This window comes from Lynx rufus, unplaced genomic scaffold (genome assembly GCF_022079265.1).
Source record: "Lynx rufus isolate CCGP_SWC_20201006 ecotype Redwood Valley unplaced genomic scaffold, mLynRuf1.p SCAF_10, whole genome shotgun sequence".
Lineage (NCBI taxonomy): Eukaryota > Metazoa > Chordata > Mammalia > Carnivora > Felidae > Lynx > Lynx rufus.
The window spans coordinates 87,112,087-87,129,754 of NW_025814824.1; the positions used below are offsets into that span (position 1 = coordinate 87,112,087).

Genomic DNA, 17,668 nt, shown 5'->3' on the forward strand with positions numbered 1-17,668 from the left:
CCCAGAATCCGAAGCAGGCTCCAGGCTCCGAGCTGTCAGCACAGAGCCCGATGTGGAGCTTGAGCCCCCAAACCTCGAGATCATGACCTGAGCTGAAGTTGGACGCTTAACCCACTGAGCCACCCAGGTGTCATGCTATTTTTATTTTTCTTTTGGGTTTTTTTTCCCCCCTGATTTTACAAGTTCTTTATGTATTAAGGATAACCGTAGCCCTTTATCTGTGACATATATTGCATATATTTTTTCTAGTTTGTCAGTTGGAATTTTTTCTGTTTATGTGTTTTTTTTTTTTCTTTTAATTTGTATTTTAAGTAGGCTCCACACCCAGTGTGGGGCTTGAACTCATGAGTCTTGAGATCAAGAGTCACATGCTGTACTGACTGAGCCAGCCAGGCACCTGGCTGTTTTATTTTTTACATTTGAATCTTTGGCCCTGGAATATATTTTGGTGTAAGGAATGAGAAAAAAAAAAAAAAAAAGTGTGGCTCAACATTATTTCTATTATGTCTTGAAAATGAGTTTCATTACTTTATAAAATGTGCATATAACCTGTTTGCTTCTGTGTCCAGATTCTTCTCCACGGGTTGAATATCTGTTTATTGCACGTGGGATGTGTACCTACAGTCTAGATCAGTCTTTCTCAACCGCAGCATTACAGATATTTGGGGCTAGGGCAGATACTTCTGTGTTATGAGGGGCTGCGTTGTAGGATGCTTGCATTGCATTGTAGGATGTCTTGCATTGTAGGATGCTTAACAGCATTCCTGGCCTCCGCCCACTAGATGCCAATAGCACCCTCCCAGTTGTGACGACAAAAAATGTTTCCGGACGTTGCTAGCTATCCCCTGGGGGATAAAATTGATCCTGCTGTAAAACCACTGACCTAGGTAAAATAAATAACTTGCAGTTTCTGAGTAGTTTTTATGTGCCAGGTATTGTTCTCAGCCATTTATAGCTGTCATTCATTTAATCCTTCCCAAATCTTTTGAGGTGGATCCTTTATGATTCCATTTTAGAAGTAACTTGCCCATAGTTGTGCAGGTGAGTGGAATGCAGGGATGGAATTCAGATTAAGAAAGGCAGGTTCCAAACTCAGTCCTCTTGGTCACTATCATACCGTGTCTCCATGCTTCCTGGTAATATCTTCCTGACATGGAGTAAACTTTGCCAGAATGGCTGTATATTTTAACTGTAGTTAAATTTTTTTTTTTTTCAACGTTTATTTATTTTTGGGACAGAGAGAGACAGAGCATGAACGGGGGAGGGGCAGAGAGAGAGGGAGACACAGAATCGGAAACAGGCTCCAGGCTCTGAGCCATCAGCCCAGAGCCCGACGCGGGGCTCGAACTCACGGAGCCTGCTGTAGATCCTCTGTCCCCCTCTCTCTCTGTGCCTCCCGCCTCGTGCTGTATGCCAGATATACAGAGATAATGATTAACTGGTAGAGTTGAGGGACGCTTGGGTGGCTCAGTCAGTTGGGCCTCCCGACTCTTGGTTTCGGCTCAGGTCATGGTCTCAGTGATCTCATGGTTCAAGATTGAGCCCCGAACTCTGCGTTGGGATCCCTGACAGGCTTTGCACTGGCAGCATGGAGCCTGCTTAGGATTTTCTCTCCTTCTTTCTCTGCCCCATCCCCACTCGTGCTTGCTCTTTCTCTCTCTAAATAAATAAATAAACATAAATCATTAAAAAAAAAACACCACAACTGGTAGAGATGTCCACACACAACTGGTAAGAATGTCTAGAACTTGTTTTATAGTGTTTCTATTTTAAATCTCATTTGCTTTAAGCCATTGGCTTTTACATCAGTGACCCCTTTTCTATGCCTATTTTTATATACTACATTCAATTTAAAAATTATAACATGTTCATTTAAAAATGAAATCTAGAGGGACAAGTGGGTGGCTCAGTTGATTAAGTGTCTGACTCGATCTCAGCTCAGGTCTTGATCTCAAGGTCATGAGTTCAAGTCCTGCGTTGGGTTCCACATTGGGCGTGACAAACAAATAAATAAAAAAAATTGAATCTAGAAAATTAGAACAAGGAGAAATATGTCTCTCATTACCCAAGCACAACCTCTAGAATATTTCCTTAATGTCTAATAGTGTATTAGCATTTGTTTTTATTTTTATATAATTGTAGATATTTATTTGTACCCCCCTTTTTTTTTTTCACTTAAAATTGAATCTCAGGGGAAGGGGAAATGGAGGATCATGAAAAGACACAAACTTTTACTTACAAGTACTGGAGATGTAATGTACAATGTAGTTATAGCTCACACTGCTGTGATATACAGGAAGTTAAGAGTAAATCCTAAGAGGGGCGCCTGGGTGGCTCAGTCGGTTAAGTGTCCGACTTCGGCTCAGGTCACGATCTCACGGTCCGTGAGTTCAAGCCCTGCGTCAGGCTCTGGGCTGATGGCTCAGAGCCTGGAGCCTGCTTCTGATTCTGTGTCTCCCTCTCTCTCTGCCCCTCCCCCGTTCATGCTCTGTCTCTCTCTCAAAAATAAATAAACGTTAAAAAAAAATTTAAAAAAAAAAGTAAATCCCAAGAGTTCTCATCACAAGGAGAAAGTTTTTTTACCTTTTTTCTTCTTTCTTGCTATTGTATCTATAGTAGAAGATGGATGTTAGCTGAACCTGCTATAGTAATCATTTGAAATATATGTAAATCAACCGATCATACTGTCACTTTAAACTTACACAGTGATATATGTCAATTATTTTTCAATGACTGGAAAAAAATTGAATCTTAAGTATGGTGTTAAATAGGATTCAGAATCTGTACTTTAAATTTTTTTAAGTTATTATTATTATTTTTTAATTTATTTGAGAGAGAGAGAGAGCGCACACAAGCAGAGGAGGGGCAGAGAGAAGGAGAGCCAGAATCCCAAGCAGGCTCCACACCATCTGCACAGAGCCTGATGTGGGGCTCGAACCCATGAACCACGAGATTATGACCTGAGCCGAGATCAAGAGTCAGATGCTTAACCAACTATGCCACCCAAGCCCCCCCACAATCCATGCTTTTAAATGACCGGTATCCCACTGATTGTGTATACTGTAGTTTACTTCAAAATTCCTCGTGTCCTTTTCCATTCTGATGTTTTAAATTGCTTTCAGATATGCTTTATTGACCATCTTTGTGCATCGTTCCTTTTTCTGTGGTTAGAGTTATTTAGTCTGATATTCTAAAAGGATAGGAGTCATGGGGCTCCTGGGTGGCTCAATCCGTTAAGTGGCCGACTCCGGCTCAGGTCATGATCTCACAGTTCATGAGTTCGAGCCCCGTGTTGGGCTGTGTGCTGACAGCTCAGAGCCTGGAGCCTGCTTCGGATTCTGTGTCTCCTTCTCCCTCTGCTCCTTCCCCACTCGTGCTCTGTCTCTTTCTCTCTTGCTCAAAAATAAATAACTTAAAAAAAAAAATAAAAGGGATAGGAGTTGGTCATTATCAAGAAACTATTTTCTCTTCATCTCTAATTGTTAGTACAGTTAGTTTGGGTCTTTGTGTGTATGTATGTATGTATTTAGGCCTTAGAGTTTTCAGTGAGGCAGGTAGTGGATTATAAGGACAAAATTATTTTTGATTGCTTAGATCAGTTACATGCAAGTTGGGCCTCACCCTCTTCTTTTCTCTAGGATGTTTTGGAAGAATGTAGGTCTGTTCCCAAGCTCTCTTCCTACTCCGGATGGGTGGTAGACCATGTCTTACCCCACATGCAAGAGAATCAACTATCCTCTGAGACTTCAGAATCCTCCAGATCCACTTCAGACCTTGAACAACCTTCCTGTGTTCCCAAATCTCCCGTCAGAACCCCTGCCTTCTCACCAGTTTCCTCAGCAACACCAGATGGAGCCGAGGTAAGGTTTGTGGTTAGCTTAAGATCGGAGGCAGTGGTGGCTGAAAAGTTGAAGTATTTAAGAGGCCCCTGACTGGCTCATGTGGGGGAGCATGCGATTCTTGCTCTCTGAGTCATGAGTTCGGGCCCCACGTTGGGTGTAGAGATTACTCAAAAATAAAAATCTTGGGGCACCTGGGTGACTCAGTTGGTTAAGCGTCTAACTCTTGATTTCAGCCCAGATCATGATCTCAGGGTTGTGAGGTTGAGCCCCACGTTGGGTTCTGCACTGACAGCATGGAGCCTGCTTGCGATTCTTTCTCTCCCCCTCTCTCTGCCCCTCCCCTGCACACATGCACACACTCTCTCTCAAAATAAATTTAAAAAATTAAAAAACTTAAAAATAAATAAAAATCTTAAAAATAAAAAAAGTAGGGGCGCCTGGGTGGCTCAGTCGGTTGAGCGGCCGACTTCGGCTCAGGTCATGATCTCACGGTCCGTGAGTTCGAGCCCTGCGTCGAGCTCTGTGCTGACAGCTCAGAGCCTGGAGCCTGTTTTGGATTCTGTGTCTCCCTCTCTCTGACCCTCCCCTGTTCATGCTTTGTCTCTCCCTGTCTCAAAAATAAATAAAATGTTAAAAAAAATAAATAAATAAAAAAAATAAAAATAAAAAAAAGTTGAAGTGTTTAAGATTGTCATACGACAGTGACCTTACTCTGGGGAAAATAATGGTGGCTCCTTGTAGCTGCTTTAAGGATGCCATTTACTACACCACAGCGTTCCCTTTATGGAGAGGGGGGAGAGAGATTCCCTTCTGTTCTTAGTACCAGTGATAGTAATGAATTTCCTCAGCAATTGGATTGTTTTTTTCTCACGAATATTGCATGCATTTAACTCATGAGGTCTCCCTCTTTGGTTGGCTGCTGGAGGCTTACAGTAAAGTTTAGACCTGCTGTCTAGATGTACCTTATCATTAGTTCTTTAAAAAAAAAAAAAAATTGTGATTTGTGGGAAAAAAATGCATTTTTACTCTTTTTTTACTCTGTTTTGTCCCTGCCTTTGCTTGTTTCTCTTCCTTAAAAGCAGTTAAATTGTTACTGGTGGAGTTCCGTTCTTCCTTTCTCTTTTTTGGGGCATGGATAGTAATCCTTCCAGAAGTAGTTCATCTGCATACAAATATAAAGGAACACACTGTATGATTCCATCCATTTAACGTTCATGAAATAAGAGTGTTCTAGAGAACACATTAGGGGTATGGAGGTAGGTGTGGCATAGGATGCCTGTGGTGACAGGGTGGTTCCGTACCACCGGGATTATGATGGCAGTTACTCCAATTTATGCATGAGATAAACTTGCATGGAACGATACACATACACAAATGAATTCCTGTACAACTGGCGAAATCTGAAGAAGTTCTGTGGCTTGTACCAACATCAGTTTACTGTTCTTGATATTTTACTGTATTTATGGCTGTTACTATTGGGGGCGGGGGACTGAGTGAAGAGTGCATCAGCCTCTCTGTACCAATTTTCACAACTTCTGTGAATTAGAATTATTTTAATTATTGTTTTATAGAGTTAAAAAACACTTTTTTTTTTTAAATTTCTATGAGTGTTTCTCAGTTCCAGTCATGCCAGTGCTGTGACATGTCCACAGGCAGTCATCTTTCCCTCCCCAGGGCTCAGTCTCTTCATCTGTAAACCTGGTACTGGGCCAAATTGCTGTTGTCCTCTCCAGAGAGAGAATTCCATCATTCTTGAGGTGTTTGTTTGTTTTGTGTTTTTAATTTTTTTTTTTTTTTTGAGACAGAGACAGAGCATGAACAGGGGAGGGTCAGAGAGAGAAGGAGGCACAGAATCTGAAACAGGCTCCAGGCTCCGAGCTGTCAGCACAGAGCCCAACACGGGGCTCGAACTCACGGACCGTGAGATCATGACCTGAGCCGAAGTCGGCCGCTTAACCGACTGAGCCACCCAGGCGCCCCTGTGTTTTTAATTTTTTAATGTTTATTTATTTTTGAGAGACAGAGACAGAGACAGAGCATGAGTGGGGGAGGGGCAGAGCGAGGGAGACACAGAATCCGAAGCAGGCTCCAGGCTCCAAGCCGTCAGCGCAGAGCCGTACGTGGAGCTCGAACTCACGAACCATGAGATCATGACCTGAGCTGAGGTCAGACGTTTAACCAACTGAGCCACCCAGGCGCCCCTCATTCTTGAGGTTTAAATAAACTTTTAGATGGCTTTATATAATGAATTATTGTGTCATTTAGGAATTTTCGGGGGTTTGAGAGTAACCCAGTTCAAACTAGCTTAAGCAAAACGGAAGAGAAAAAGGAATTAATTAGCTCACGTGACTAGTAAGTCTGTGAATGCATATAGAATCAGTTAGATCCGGGCAATATACTTTCTGCTTCTCTCTGCTTTATGTTATTTTTGACTTGATCCAACGATCCACATACAGGGCTTTGCCAGTCCGCTCAATTCTGCTTAACTCTTCTTGGTTCCATCCTTCTTATAGACTCCATGTGGCAAGATGGCCATTAGTGACCGTAGACACACATCTTCTTAGATTAGCATCCTCGGAGGTAGAAAGCCTTCCCAGATAACTCCATCAGAAAAGTTCAGAGATGGAGTCTGGCCTAGCTTGGCACAAGGGGATAGAGTACTTTGATCGGTAGGCTGGTCACATGATTACCCCTCGAAGGAGGGTGGAACAATTGGGGATGTGGGTTGGGATGGCTCCATTCAAACCACCCTAGCACACATTGACTCTTACCAGAAGAATGGGGAACAATTTGCCGGGCAGATCAAAACAAGCAAGCCAAAAAACAAAGCAACCTAAAACTGTGCAGAGAAATAACCCATCTATTGGTTTGTATATTATTATATAAACGTAATTTATATTATTATTCCCTTTACAACGAAAAACAATGAGAACAAGATCAATATCATGACAAGCACACTGGTTCTAACCTAAATTGTTCTGTTGTTGTTCTTCTGGGTGGTTGTTCATAGGTAGGGATGTGGTTTTCATGTAGAAGGGGTAGCATCAACTTTACCATCTTACATGCTTAATTTTTCCATTTTCTGTCTGTATAGGACAAACATGAGTCCCAGCATGCAGAACCTATGGCACTTCAGTCCTCCCGGGGGATCAAAGTGGAAGGTTGCATCCGGATGTATGAGCTGGTGCACAGAATGAGAGGAAGAGTAAGTGTCGCATGAAGTAGGGTAGGCTTGACCCACGGCAGCCACATTTAAATACAGTTCTTCAGGCATTATGAATGCCCACCTCGTGCTAATCATTGTGCCCCACATGCTACTAGCTCCTGATTCACTTGGGGAGATAGTGTAACGTAGCATTTAAGAGTGAGCTCTCTGGGGCACCTGGGTGGCTCCATCAATTAAGCATCCAACGTCAGTTTAGGTGAGGATCTCACAGTTTGTGGGTTCGAGCCCCACATTGGGCTCTGTGCTGATAGCTTAGAGCCTGGAGCCTGCTTCAGATTCTCTCTCTCTCTCTCTCTCTCTCTCTCTCTCTCTCTCTCTCCCTCCATTCTGCATTCTGTCTCTCTCTGTCAAAAATGAATGAACATTAAAAAAAAAAAAAGGTGAGCTCTCTGAAGGAAGGTAGATCAGGTTCACATCCTAGCTCATCCTAGCTCTTCTGTGTTGCATGTGACTTTGAGAAAATTACTTAGGCTCTCCTGGTTTCCATTTACTTCTCCAGAATTGGAAGATGATCTGGGGTTGTCAGATAAGGTTATACTGAGAAGATGGATCTTAACAGCCTCTTGAAGAAAGGTTAATTCTGTTTTAATAATTTATTTGACTTTATTATTTTTTTCATGCTTTTCCAATAAAAATTAGAAGGATTTTAGGGGCGCCTGGGCGGCTCAGTTGGTTAAGAGTCCAACTCTTGATTTCATTCTGGGTCATGATCTCATGGTTTGTGAGTCCGAGCCCTGCACTGGGGGATTCTGTCTCTCTGCCTCTCCCCGGCTCGCTCTCTCAAAAAAATTAGAAGGACTTTAATTCTCAGGTCTTTTGAGAGAGCAAAACTAATGTAACACAAGTGAGAATATCTAATTAATGAATTTAACAACAAACCAAAGTAATTTTGTTATGTAAACGAACCCATTTATTATAGGCTGGCTGTATTTCAGGTGGCGTAGCTTCTACGGCCTTTCACCTCCATCAGTCTGATGGGAGACTCTGCTATGACGGCAGAAGTGGCCGTGTGGCTCCGGCACCGCCGGCTGCCGTTTTCATGCAGGCACCGCAATGCCAGATCCCCACAGCTTGTCTTTTCATCTTGGTTTTGCCACAGAAGGAGCACATATATTTGGGGGGCTGGCCTATTTCAGTCTTCTTCACCATTTTCCTGAGGGAGGCACCATAATGGCTCCCGTATTTATGGAGGATTCCAACCATCCTGGTGCCGTTAGCCATGTTGCCTCAAACTAAGCCTGAGCCCGGGGAGCTGACGTTATGATTTTGCAGTTAGAAAGACAACGCATGGTTTTGTAAGAATTTCCACAGATCAAGTGAGTTTATAATGTGAAAGTCTTCTGGCATCTACCCTCGTTTGTTCATTCATTGAGTCCACACATAGTTACCAAGCACTTACGTGCTTATGGAGCGCTTAGACGCTATTCTAGGTCTAGATAAAACAGTGAGCAAAGCAGACGCGGATTCAGGCCCTCACAGAGCTTCTGTACTGGTGAGGAGAGATCGAAGTAAACAAGAGAAATAAATAAAATGTAGGTAGAAGACTGTTTACTCTGAGTGAAAGGGTCTGGTTGCTTCCTCTTGGGTGTTGGCAAGGCGGATGGTGAGGAATGCTCAGGTCCTGGCTAGGGGAGTCCTTTTCGGCTGAACACTTAATGCCCTTCATCTTCGGGAAAGTTTTCCCTTTTGATTAGTTTCTCTTCCTCTCCATTGCCTTTTCTTTCTCTCGTTTTAGGAACTTTTATTAGTCAGATATTGGATCTCCTAGATTAATTCCCTGTTTCTCTTATCCTTCCTCTCATTTTCCTTTTGTCTTTTTCTCTTTTCCAAGAGATTTAATTTTATCCTTCCATTGTTAATTGAAAAACTATGTACCTACCTGTTTTTTAAATTATGTGTTTAGGGGCACCTGGGTGGCTCAGTCGGTTAAGCATCTGACTTCGGCTCAGGTCATGATCTCACGGTTTGTGGGTTCGAGCCCCATGTCGGGCTCTGTGCTGACAGCTCAGAGCCTGGAGCCTGCTTTGGATTCTGTGTCTCCCCCTCTCTCTGCTCCTCCCCCACTCATGCTCTGTCTCTATCTCTCTCTCAAAAAGAAATAAACATTAAAAAAATTTTTTTTAAATAAAATAAATTATATATTTGACTTTCATGGGCTTTTTCTTCTCCGTGTGTTCCTTTTTCAGAGCATTTAATTCTCATTTCATATCATACTAAAGTTTTTTTCAGATTTGTATTCCTTGAAATAATTTGTTTTTTCTAGATTCATTATTCTAGGGTATAGAATTTCCTCAAATATCTAACGATCTTTATTTACCAGTGGTTGGACCAAGGTTTCCAGGTGCATTGTCAGGAACAAAATTATTATGATTTTGAACTTCCTAAGTGTCAGAATTCCTAGGGTATATGTTCTGGAATACCGGCCTCCACACTAGCTGATCCAGTTATCTCTGGATAATTTATTCATTTTCTTGTAGGGAAGAACTCTCTGTTTTTTTGGCTGGGAGTATGTATGCATGATTGTGTAATAAATCGCCCCCAAACTTGTGGCTTACAGCCACAACTGACATTTCATTCCTGTCCTTCGTGTTTCTGGAGGTCAACCTGCTCAACTAGGTAGTTCTCACTTGGGGTCTCTGTGGCTGCAGTGACAAGGTCTGGAATTCTTCCAGAGGCTTCCTCACTGACCTGTGTAGCTGTTGCAGTTACTTAGCTGGAACATCTGCCCTCTCCATGTGGCGGAGCTTCCTCCTAGCACAGAGGTCGGGTTCCAAGAGCAAGCATTGTAAGAGATACTGCCCGAGCTGCGAGCTGCGAGCTGCGTGGCCTAGTCTCAGGAATCATGTAACATTATTTCTCTTTTCCACATTCTCTTAGCCAAGGCAGTCATGAGGGGCTGCTCAGGTTGAAGTGGAGGAGATGGGAGGGTCAGAGAATGTGCAGATCTCTCTCTTTTTTTTAAGTTTATTTATTTATTTTGAGAAAGAGAGAGCATGCAAGCAGGGAGAGGGAGAGAGAGAAAATCCCAAGCAGGCACCACTCTGTCAGCATGGAGCCTGATGCGGGCTGGAACGCACTAACTGTCAGATCATGACCTGATCTGAGGTCAAGAGTCGGACGCTTCATGGATTGAGCCACCCACGTGCCCCTGTGCAGATCTCTTTTTTTAAATCATTACACAGTACACAACAGTAAAAACAAATCCAGTACAGAATGGGCAAAAAACAGAGATACTTTACCAAAGGTACAAAGAAGCACATGAAAAGAGGTTTTCAGTGTTTATTTTGAGAGAGAGTGCAAGTTGGGGAGGAACAGAGAGAGAAGAGGACAGAGGATCCAAAGTGGGCTATGTGCTGACAGCAGACAGCTTGATGCGCAACTCACGAACTGTGAGATCATGACCTGAGCCAAAGTCGGACACTTAACTGACTGAGCCACCCAGGTGCCCCGAAAAGATGTTTTTAAAAAATCGTTGCAGCACACATGCCTGGCTACCGACTGTTCTGATCTCATGATTTGGGAGGACGCGGCGGGCGGGGGGTGGGGGGGGAGATTTGAGTTGACTGTTTCGTCTGAAAACATTCAGCTGATATCTCTGTTTTCAGCCCCGTGAACCCCACCTGGTTTTAGATCTGGCATTGCCCAGTCCTGAGCCTCTTTGAGGTTCTGGTAGCTTGGTTCTCTCCCTGAGAGACGTAGTCTGCTTGTGTTTGCACGCACCCTCACGTTTGCTCAGCTCTGCTGTCAGTTCACACTCCTCCACAGAAATGTTGTGTTCCAGAAGCATGGTGAAAATTTTTCCCTGCTGACAATCCCATGCACGTTCTGCTGTTGAGTCCTTTTTCCCTTCCCAACTCATATTTAAACGGAGTCTCGGAGGAGAGGTTATAGATGCTGTGTTCACTTTGCCTTCTTGCACTGGAAGCTTTAAAATAGAATAACGTGACATCCTAACAATGTATTTTGCCGTATCTTCATGCCACTATATATAGCATCTTGTCCTCTTCAAAGGCTGCAGAGTGTTCTCTAGTCTGACCTACTATAATATGTGTAGTCAATCCCCAGTTAATGTAAATTATTTTAAATTTACTGCCATCATCGACAGGACTGCAGTGAGCATCCTTGTTCATACATCTTTGCACACACGTTCAGTATTTCCTTGGGATAAATTCTTAAAAATAAACCAGTGCCAAAGGATATATACCCTTTAAATTTTAGTAGTTAAAATGTCACATCACTCTTAAAGACCAGATGAGAATACTCTCATGAATAGTAAATGGAATACCTTTAGGAATCTAGGAAGGGGACTTTCCTAAGCGGAGGTGGGGGAGGAAATGTAGGCAGAGATGATAAGGTGAGGAAAGGAGTAGATAGGAATGTGTATAGCATGTTTATGGAATTAGAATGAGTATTTCTGTTGATTACTCTAAAATCAGAGTACACAGGATGGAGGCTTAAAAGCACGGGGCTCTTTGACACCACGATGGTAAATACCTGTCCATTCCTAGCTGATACTGGAGTGACATGAGTCGCAAGGGGCAAATTGGGAGAACTTTCCAAAACAGCCGGGTGTAAACATCCACTCGGAGAGGAGAGGCGACTTGAGCATGGTTTCTGCGAACTAAGCAGCTGGTTCCATGCCCTTGAGTATCTCTGATGGAATTAAGGACAGACGGGAGGATGTTCCGCACGGGTAAATGAGCAAGGTGCTGACAGAGCTGCAGAGAGCAGGTGCTGATTCTTTTCAGGAGGGCCTGAGGCAGTGGCAAGAGGAGCAGGAGAGGAAGGTGCGAGCCCTCTCTGAGATGGCATCTGAACAACTGAAGCGCTTTGATGAACGGAAGGAACTGAAACATCATAAAGAATTCCAGGACTTACGGGAAGTGATGGAGAAGAGGTGAGCGGGAACGTCCGTGTGCTCAGCCCGACCTCTGTCCCAGCATGAAACCCCAAGGGAAAGAGTTGACCTACTGAGGCTTTAAATATCGAAATAAAATAGGCATTGAAGCTCATAACCTAGAAAAATGCCCAGCCTTGGAGAGGTGACCAAGGTGTCGCAAGGAAAGGGAGGCTTTTAGGAGAGGTAAGGTGAGACAGTTTCAGGAAGCATCCCTGACATTCCTGCCATTCTTCCTGCAGCTCCAGAGAAGCCCTGGGGCACCAAGAGAAGCTAAAAGCTGAGCATCGTCACAGAGCAAAGGTCAGAGCCTGGGAGACTTCTTGTGGGTGCGTCCTGGTGTGACTCTAACCCGGGTCTTGCCTTCCTGTGACTCCCTTTACCTGCTGGGGGAGGGGGGCCCATCTGTAAAATATGTAGCCCACACGGGGCTTGGGGAATGTAGAAACAGAAGGCCCGGTGCCCCTGGGAGGTAACCGGACAACCCCTCCTGCAGATTCTCAACCTGAAGCTGAGGGAGGCTGAGCAGCAGCGCCTGAAGCAGGTGGAGCAGGAGCGGCTGCGGAAGGAAGAGGGCCAGGTCCGCCTGCGGGGCCTCTATGGCCTGCAGGAGGAGGTGCTGCACCTCAACCAGCAGCTGGACGCCTCTGAGCAGCATAAAGATGTGCTGAAGGTGGACCTGTCCGCCTTCCGGACCCGGGGCAACCAACTGTGCGGCCTCGTCTCGGGGATCATCCGGGCCACTTCTGAGGTGAGCGAGCTTCGGAGCGACCTGGTCTTCTGGCTCGGAAATGGACAGTCTTTTTTTTTTTTTTTAATTTTTTTTTTTCAACGTTTATTTATTTTTGGGACAGAGAGAGACAGAGCATGAACAGGGGAGGGGCAGAGAGAGAGGGAGACACAGAATCCGAAACAGGCTCCAGGCTCTGAGCCATCAGCCCAGAGCCTGACGCGGGGCTCGAACTCACGGACCGTGAGATCGTGACCTGAGCTGAAGTCGGACGCTTAACCGACTGCGCCACCCAGGCGCCCCAAGGAAATGGACAGTCTTTTTTTTTTTTTTTAATTTTTTTTTTCAACGTTTATTTATTTTTGGGACAGAGAGAGACAGAGCATGAACAGGGGAGGGGCAGAGAGAGAGGGAGACACAGAATCCGAAACAGGCTCCAGGCTCTGAGCCATCAGCCCAGAGCCTGACGCGGGGCTCGAACTCACGGACCGTGAGATCGTGACCTGAGCTGAAGTCGGACGCTTAACCGACTGCGCCACCCAGGCGCCCCAAGGAAATGGACAGTCTTAGTGCAGATTTGTTTTTTGATTTAAAAGGAGTGCCTGGAAAAAAAAAATAATGCTTGCTTACTGTAGAAAATAGCAAGATCATTTGTTAGAGATAATAATCACCATTAGCGTTTTCTTTTTCTTCCCTGACAAGGAGTGTGCATGTGGGGGGTTACCCTTACCCCAAAGTGGACTTTTATACATCCAGAGTTTCTTATCTTAGGTTAAACAAATAATTGTTTATTCTGATTGCAAAATACTTTAGTTCATTCAGTAATATTTTGTTGAACACCTGGTGTGCTATGGTAAAAATTGAAACCTTACGACAATGTATATAGCTTTTTTCCAGTTAACATTGTATTTTGAACACATAATTACTACAATCACTAAAAATATTTTGATGTTTGTTTTTTGTTTTTTTAAAGAATGTTTGTAATGTTTATTTACTTTTAAGAGAGGCGGTGGGGGGGGTGGCAGAGAGAGAAGGAGACACAGAATTTGAAGCAGGCTCCAAGCTCTGAACTGTCAGCACAGAGCCCGATGCAGGGCCTGAACCCACTAACCGGGAGATCATGACCTGAGCCTAAGTCGGACGCTTAATCAGCTGAGGCATCCGGGTGCCCCTGATGTTTTTAGTTAAAGCAGTGTTAAAAAGTGCCAAGTATTGCCACAACACATGACAGATATTCAGTATTTGGTGAACACGTGGAATTGGGTACTTCCCACATGTAATGATACCAAAAAACGATAGAAAAAGACATGCTTAATGTTGAACATTTAAGTTTCTGTGTTTTCACTACCATGCATAGCACTATAGTAATACCATTCTATATACGTCTTATTTGTATTTCTTTGAGATAAATTTTTAGAAAAGGAATTACTGAAATAATTTTAAGGTTCTTGACTCTTACCCAAAAGTTGTACCAATTCACGTTTTTATGATTTTTATGTTCCTACCCTTAGTTCTTATTTCTTCTCAAGTTTTTGTTTTAAAAAGTCAGTGGAGGGTCTAGTTGGTTAAGCGTCTGACTCTTGATTTCGGCTCCGGTCATGATCTCACGGTTCATGAGGTCAAGCCCCACGTTGGGTGCAGAGATTACTTAAAAATAAAATCTTTAGAAATGAATGAAGGGGTGCCTGGCTGGCTCCGTCAGTGGAGCATCCAACTCTTGATCCTGGGATTGTGAGTTTGGGCCCCACGTTGAGCATGGAGCCTGCTGACCCACCTGCCTACATACATAGATGTACACAGTAATTAATTAATTTATTTAATTAATAAATTGGGAGGCCTCGTTGATTTAACAGACAAAACTACAAAACACATTTGTAGGGCAATATACAAAATGATGGCAGCACTTCTCGATTCGTCTTACGATTCTGGTGGTCATATTCTGACAAAATAGCACACTGAAAGAAATGGGAACATCACTCCGGCTTATATGCATTCTCATTTATGAGCAGAAATTCTAAATAAAAGATGAGTAGGGACGTCTGGGTGGCTCAGTTGGTTAAGCGTCCAACTTCAGCTCAGGTCATGATCTCGCTGCTCATGGGTTCGAGCTCCACATCGGGCTCTGTGCTGACAGCTCAGAGCCTGGGGCCTGCTTCGGATTCGGTGTGTGTGTCTCTATCTCTGCCCCTCCCTGCTCATGCTCTGTCTCTCTCTTTCTCAAAAATAAATAATAAACATTTATAAATAAATAATGATAAGTTAAGTCAAATTTATCAGTGCCTCAAAACAATAATGTGCTATAACCAAAGAGGTATTATTCTAAGGATAATGAAAAGCTGGATCGATTGTTATGAAGTCTTTTCATGAACTTAATTTCACTAATAGGTTAATGGAGCAAAGTCATATGTTTGTCTTGTTAGATGTTGTAAAAGTATATGCTGAAATTCTACATCCTTTCCTATTAAAAAATAATAGTAAATTAAAAACTAAAATGTGTTCCCGGGGTGCCTGAGTGGCTCAGTCAGTTGAGCGTCCAACTCTCGGTTTTGGCTCAGGTCATGATCTCATAGTTTTGTGAGTTTGAGCCCCACGTCACACTCTGTACTGGCAGCACAGAGCCTGTTTGGGATTCTCTCCCCCTCACTCTCTGCCCCTCCCCACTTGTGCTGTCTCTGTCTGTCTCAAAATAAACTTAAAAAAAAAATGTTTCTCATGAACATGATAGATTATGTATCCATTTAGGACTACATTTTAGGGACACCTGGGAGGCTCAGTCAGTTGAGTGTCTTATTGATATGGACTCATGTCGTGATCTTGGGCTCCTTGCTGAGCGTGGAGGCTGCTTGAGATTCTCTCTTTGTCTCTGTCTCTCTCACTCTCTCAAAACAACATTAAAAACATAGACTACGTTTTAGACATGCCATTAAAATTGGGAAAGAAATAAAAATGTACCATGTTGCTACAATAGTAACAAATTGTTGATGTCGTTAACATGTTTTAGCCAGTAAAATGTAGTAAGACAAAGGAGAAATATTTGAGGAAATGTAATATGATAACAATATGATTGTCTACCTAGAAAGCCAAGAGTAAAAAGCTCCGAGCTATTAAAATTTTTTTTTAACGTGTCTTTATTTTTGAGAGACAGAGCGTGAGCAGGGGAGGGGCAGAGAGAGAGGGAGACACAGAATCCGAAGCAGGCTCCAGGCTCTGAGCTGTTAGCACAGAGCCTGACATGGGGCTTGAACTCACAAACCTCGAGATCATGACCTGAGCCGAAGTCGGACGCTTAACTAACTGAGCCACCCAGGTGCCCCAACATGGTATCTATCATTTTCATCTAGACTGTTGTCACAAGCTTTTAAAGAATTATCCCAGCATTGTTGGTGAGAGCATGGAAAAATCCATACTCTGTGGATGTGACGGTTAATCAGTATTACCTTTAAGAGGACAGGAACGCAGTAGGTATCAGCATGTTGAATGTGGGTACTCCATTGGGTGCAACAGTTCCAATTTAGCAATGTATTGTGTGAGCTGTGATTCAGCTTCACAGGTGCCTGGGGAATAGATGCTAAGCTCTGCCTCTGTCACCCTGACAGAACGGCTTTCCCACAGCAGAGGACCAGGCTGTGGCTGAGAGAGCCCTGCAGGAAATGCGGGACCTCCTTACAAGCTTGCAGCAGGAGATCGCCAGGGCCTGTGAGGACAAGAGGAGGCAGGATTTGGAGGCCCAGGTAAAGCGGCGAGACTCACACATGCAGCAGGGGCCAGAGGTCCACAGAGAGACCCCAGCTCCCAGCCAGGGCCCAGGAGGGAAACAGAATGAAGGTGGGTGTTGGCGTGGATACGGTCCTTTAGCCCAGAATGTGAAAGGAGACAAGAATATGTTTGAATATCGTGTTAAGCTTCAGGACAATTTACCGGAACTGTTAACATAATGTAAAACTCTATACGTTTACTGAATTACGTTCAGTTTGGTTGATGCGGAGCCTGACTTCCAGCACTTGCCACGAGGATTTGAAATTCTGTATAATTCTAGTAGATGTATCATCCCAGGTTTTGCTGCTCTGACTTTTTAAAATAAATATTACGCAGTGTATGTTCACTGCATATGTAAGAGAATCAGTCAAGCATAATGGTTGAGAATGCTGGCTTTAGAGCCAGGTCCATGGGAATGTGGTTTTTCTACTTCCTGTCAATGCGACTTTGGCAAATTGACCTTTCTATGCCTATTTCCTTATGTAGAAAGTGAAGATAATGATGGTGTCTACTTCCTAGGGTCCTTGAAAGCCATTAATACCTATATCAGCTGATTAGAACAGTGCCTGGCTCACGTGAAGTGGTCAGTGAGTACGATTATGAGAGCCTCTCTTCTCTTCCTCAGACCTCCAAGTAAAGGTACAAGACAGTACAATGCGGTGGTACTACCAGCTGCAGGATGTTTCCAGTCAGTGCGTGTTGGCCTTTGAGGAGCTGACCAACAGCAAAGACAGTCAGGTACGGAGGGCTGTAAGTTGCGAGTTGTCTGGGCCTGGAAGTGCTCTGAACAGCCCCGTGTCCCAGAGGAATGTTGCTAGCACGTCACCTTCCCTAATCCTGCTGTCATCTACTCAACTCTTCCGGACACTATTTGCCCTCTCACTGTTCTCTCCTGGCAGGCCAAAAAGGTAAAGATGGACCTCCAGAAAGCTGCCACCATCCCAGTGAGCCAAATCTCCACCATTGCAGGTTGGTCAGAGGAGTTCAGAACATGGCCCTTCGCTTCACTTTGTTATTTTGTACGACTCCACATCTACTCATCCGTAAGGTTCCCGTAGACGGAGTCTGTTCCAACAAATGACATGACATTGGGTCAGGCACGTATAAGTTATGTCTTACTCTCTGTTGTTTCCTCTTCAACATGTAGAAGGCGATCATTACGTGTTTGTTGACTTGATTTATAAATAAGCTGTATATCAACAGTAAATTATTTAAGA

At 43.8% G+C, this 17,668-nt stretch overlaps 1 protein-coding gene and 1 pseudogene across 1 annotated transcript in view; one reads left to right on the top strand and one right to left on the bottom strand.

Moving 5' to 3' along the window:
- Positions 1 to 17,668, top strand: part of GLE1 (GLE1 RNA export mediator) — a 31,233-nt gene that overhangs the window by 2,335 nt on the left and 11,230 nt on the right. The window contains exons 2-9 of the mRNA XM_047070293.1: positions 3,639 to 3,860; positions 6,937 to 7,047; positions 11,817 to 11,965; positions 12,208 to 12,268; positions 12,462 to 12,716; positions 16,292 to 16,520; positions 17,077 to 17,189; positions 17,351 to 17,420. Coding sequence (XP_046926249.1) covers positions 3,639 to 3,860; positions 6,937 to 7,047; positions 11,817 to 11,965; positions 12,208 to 12,268; positions 12,462 to 12,716; positions 16,292 to 16,520; positions 17,077 to 17,189; positions 17,351 to 17,420 — 1,210 coding nt within the window. The remainder of the gene's footprint in view (positions 1 to 3,638; positions 3,861 to 6,936; positions 7,048 to 11,816; positions 11,966 to 12,207; positions 12,269 to 12,461; positions 12,717 to 16,291; positions 16,521 to 17,076; positions 17,190 to 17,350; positions 17,421 to 17,668) is intronic.
- Positions 8,000 to 8,289, bottom strand: LOC124502611 (60S ribosomal protein L37a-like; annotated as a pseudogene).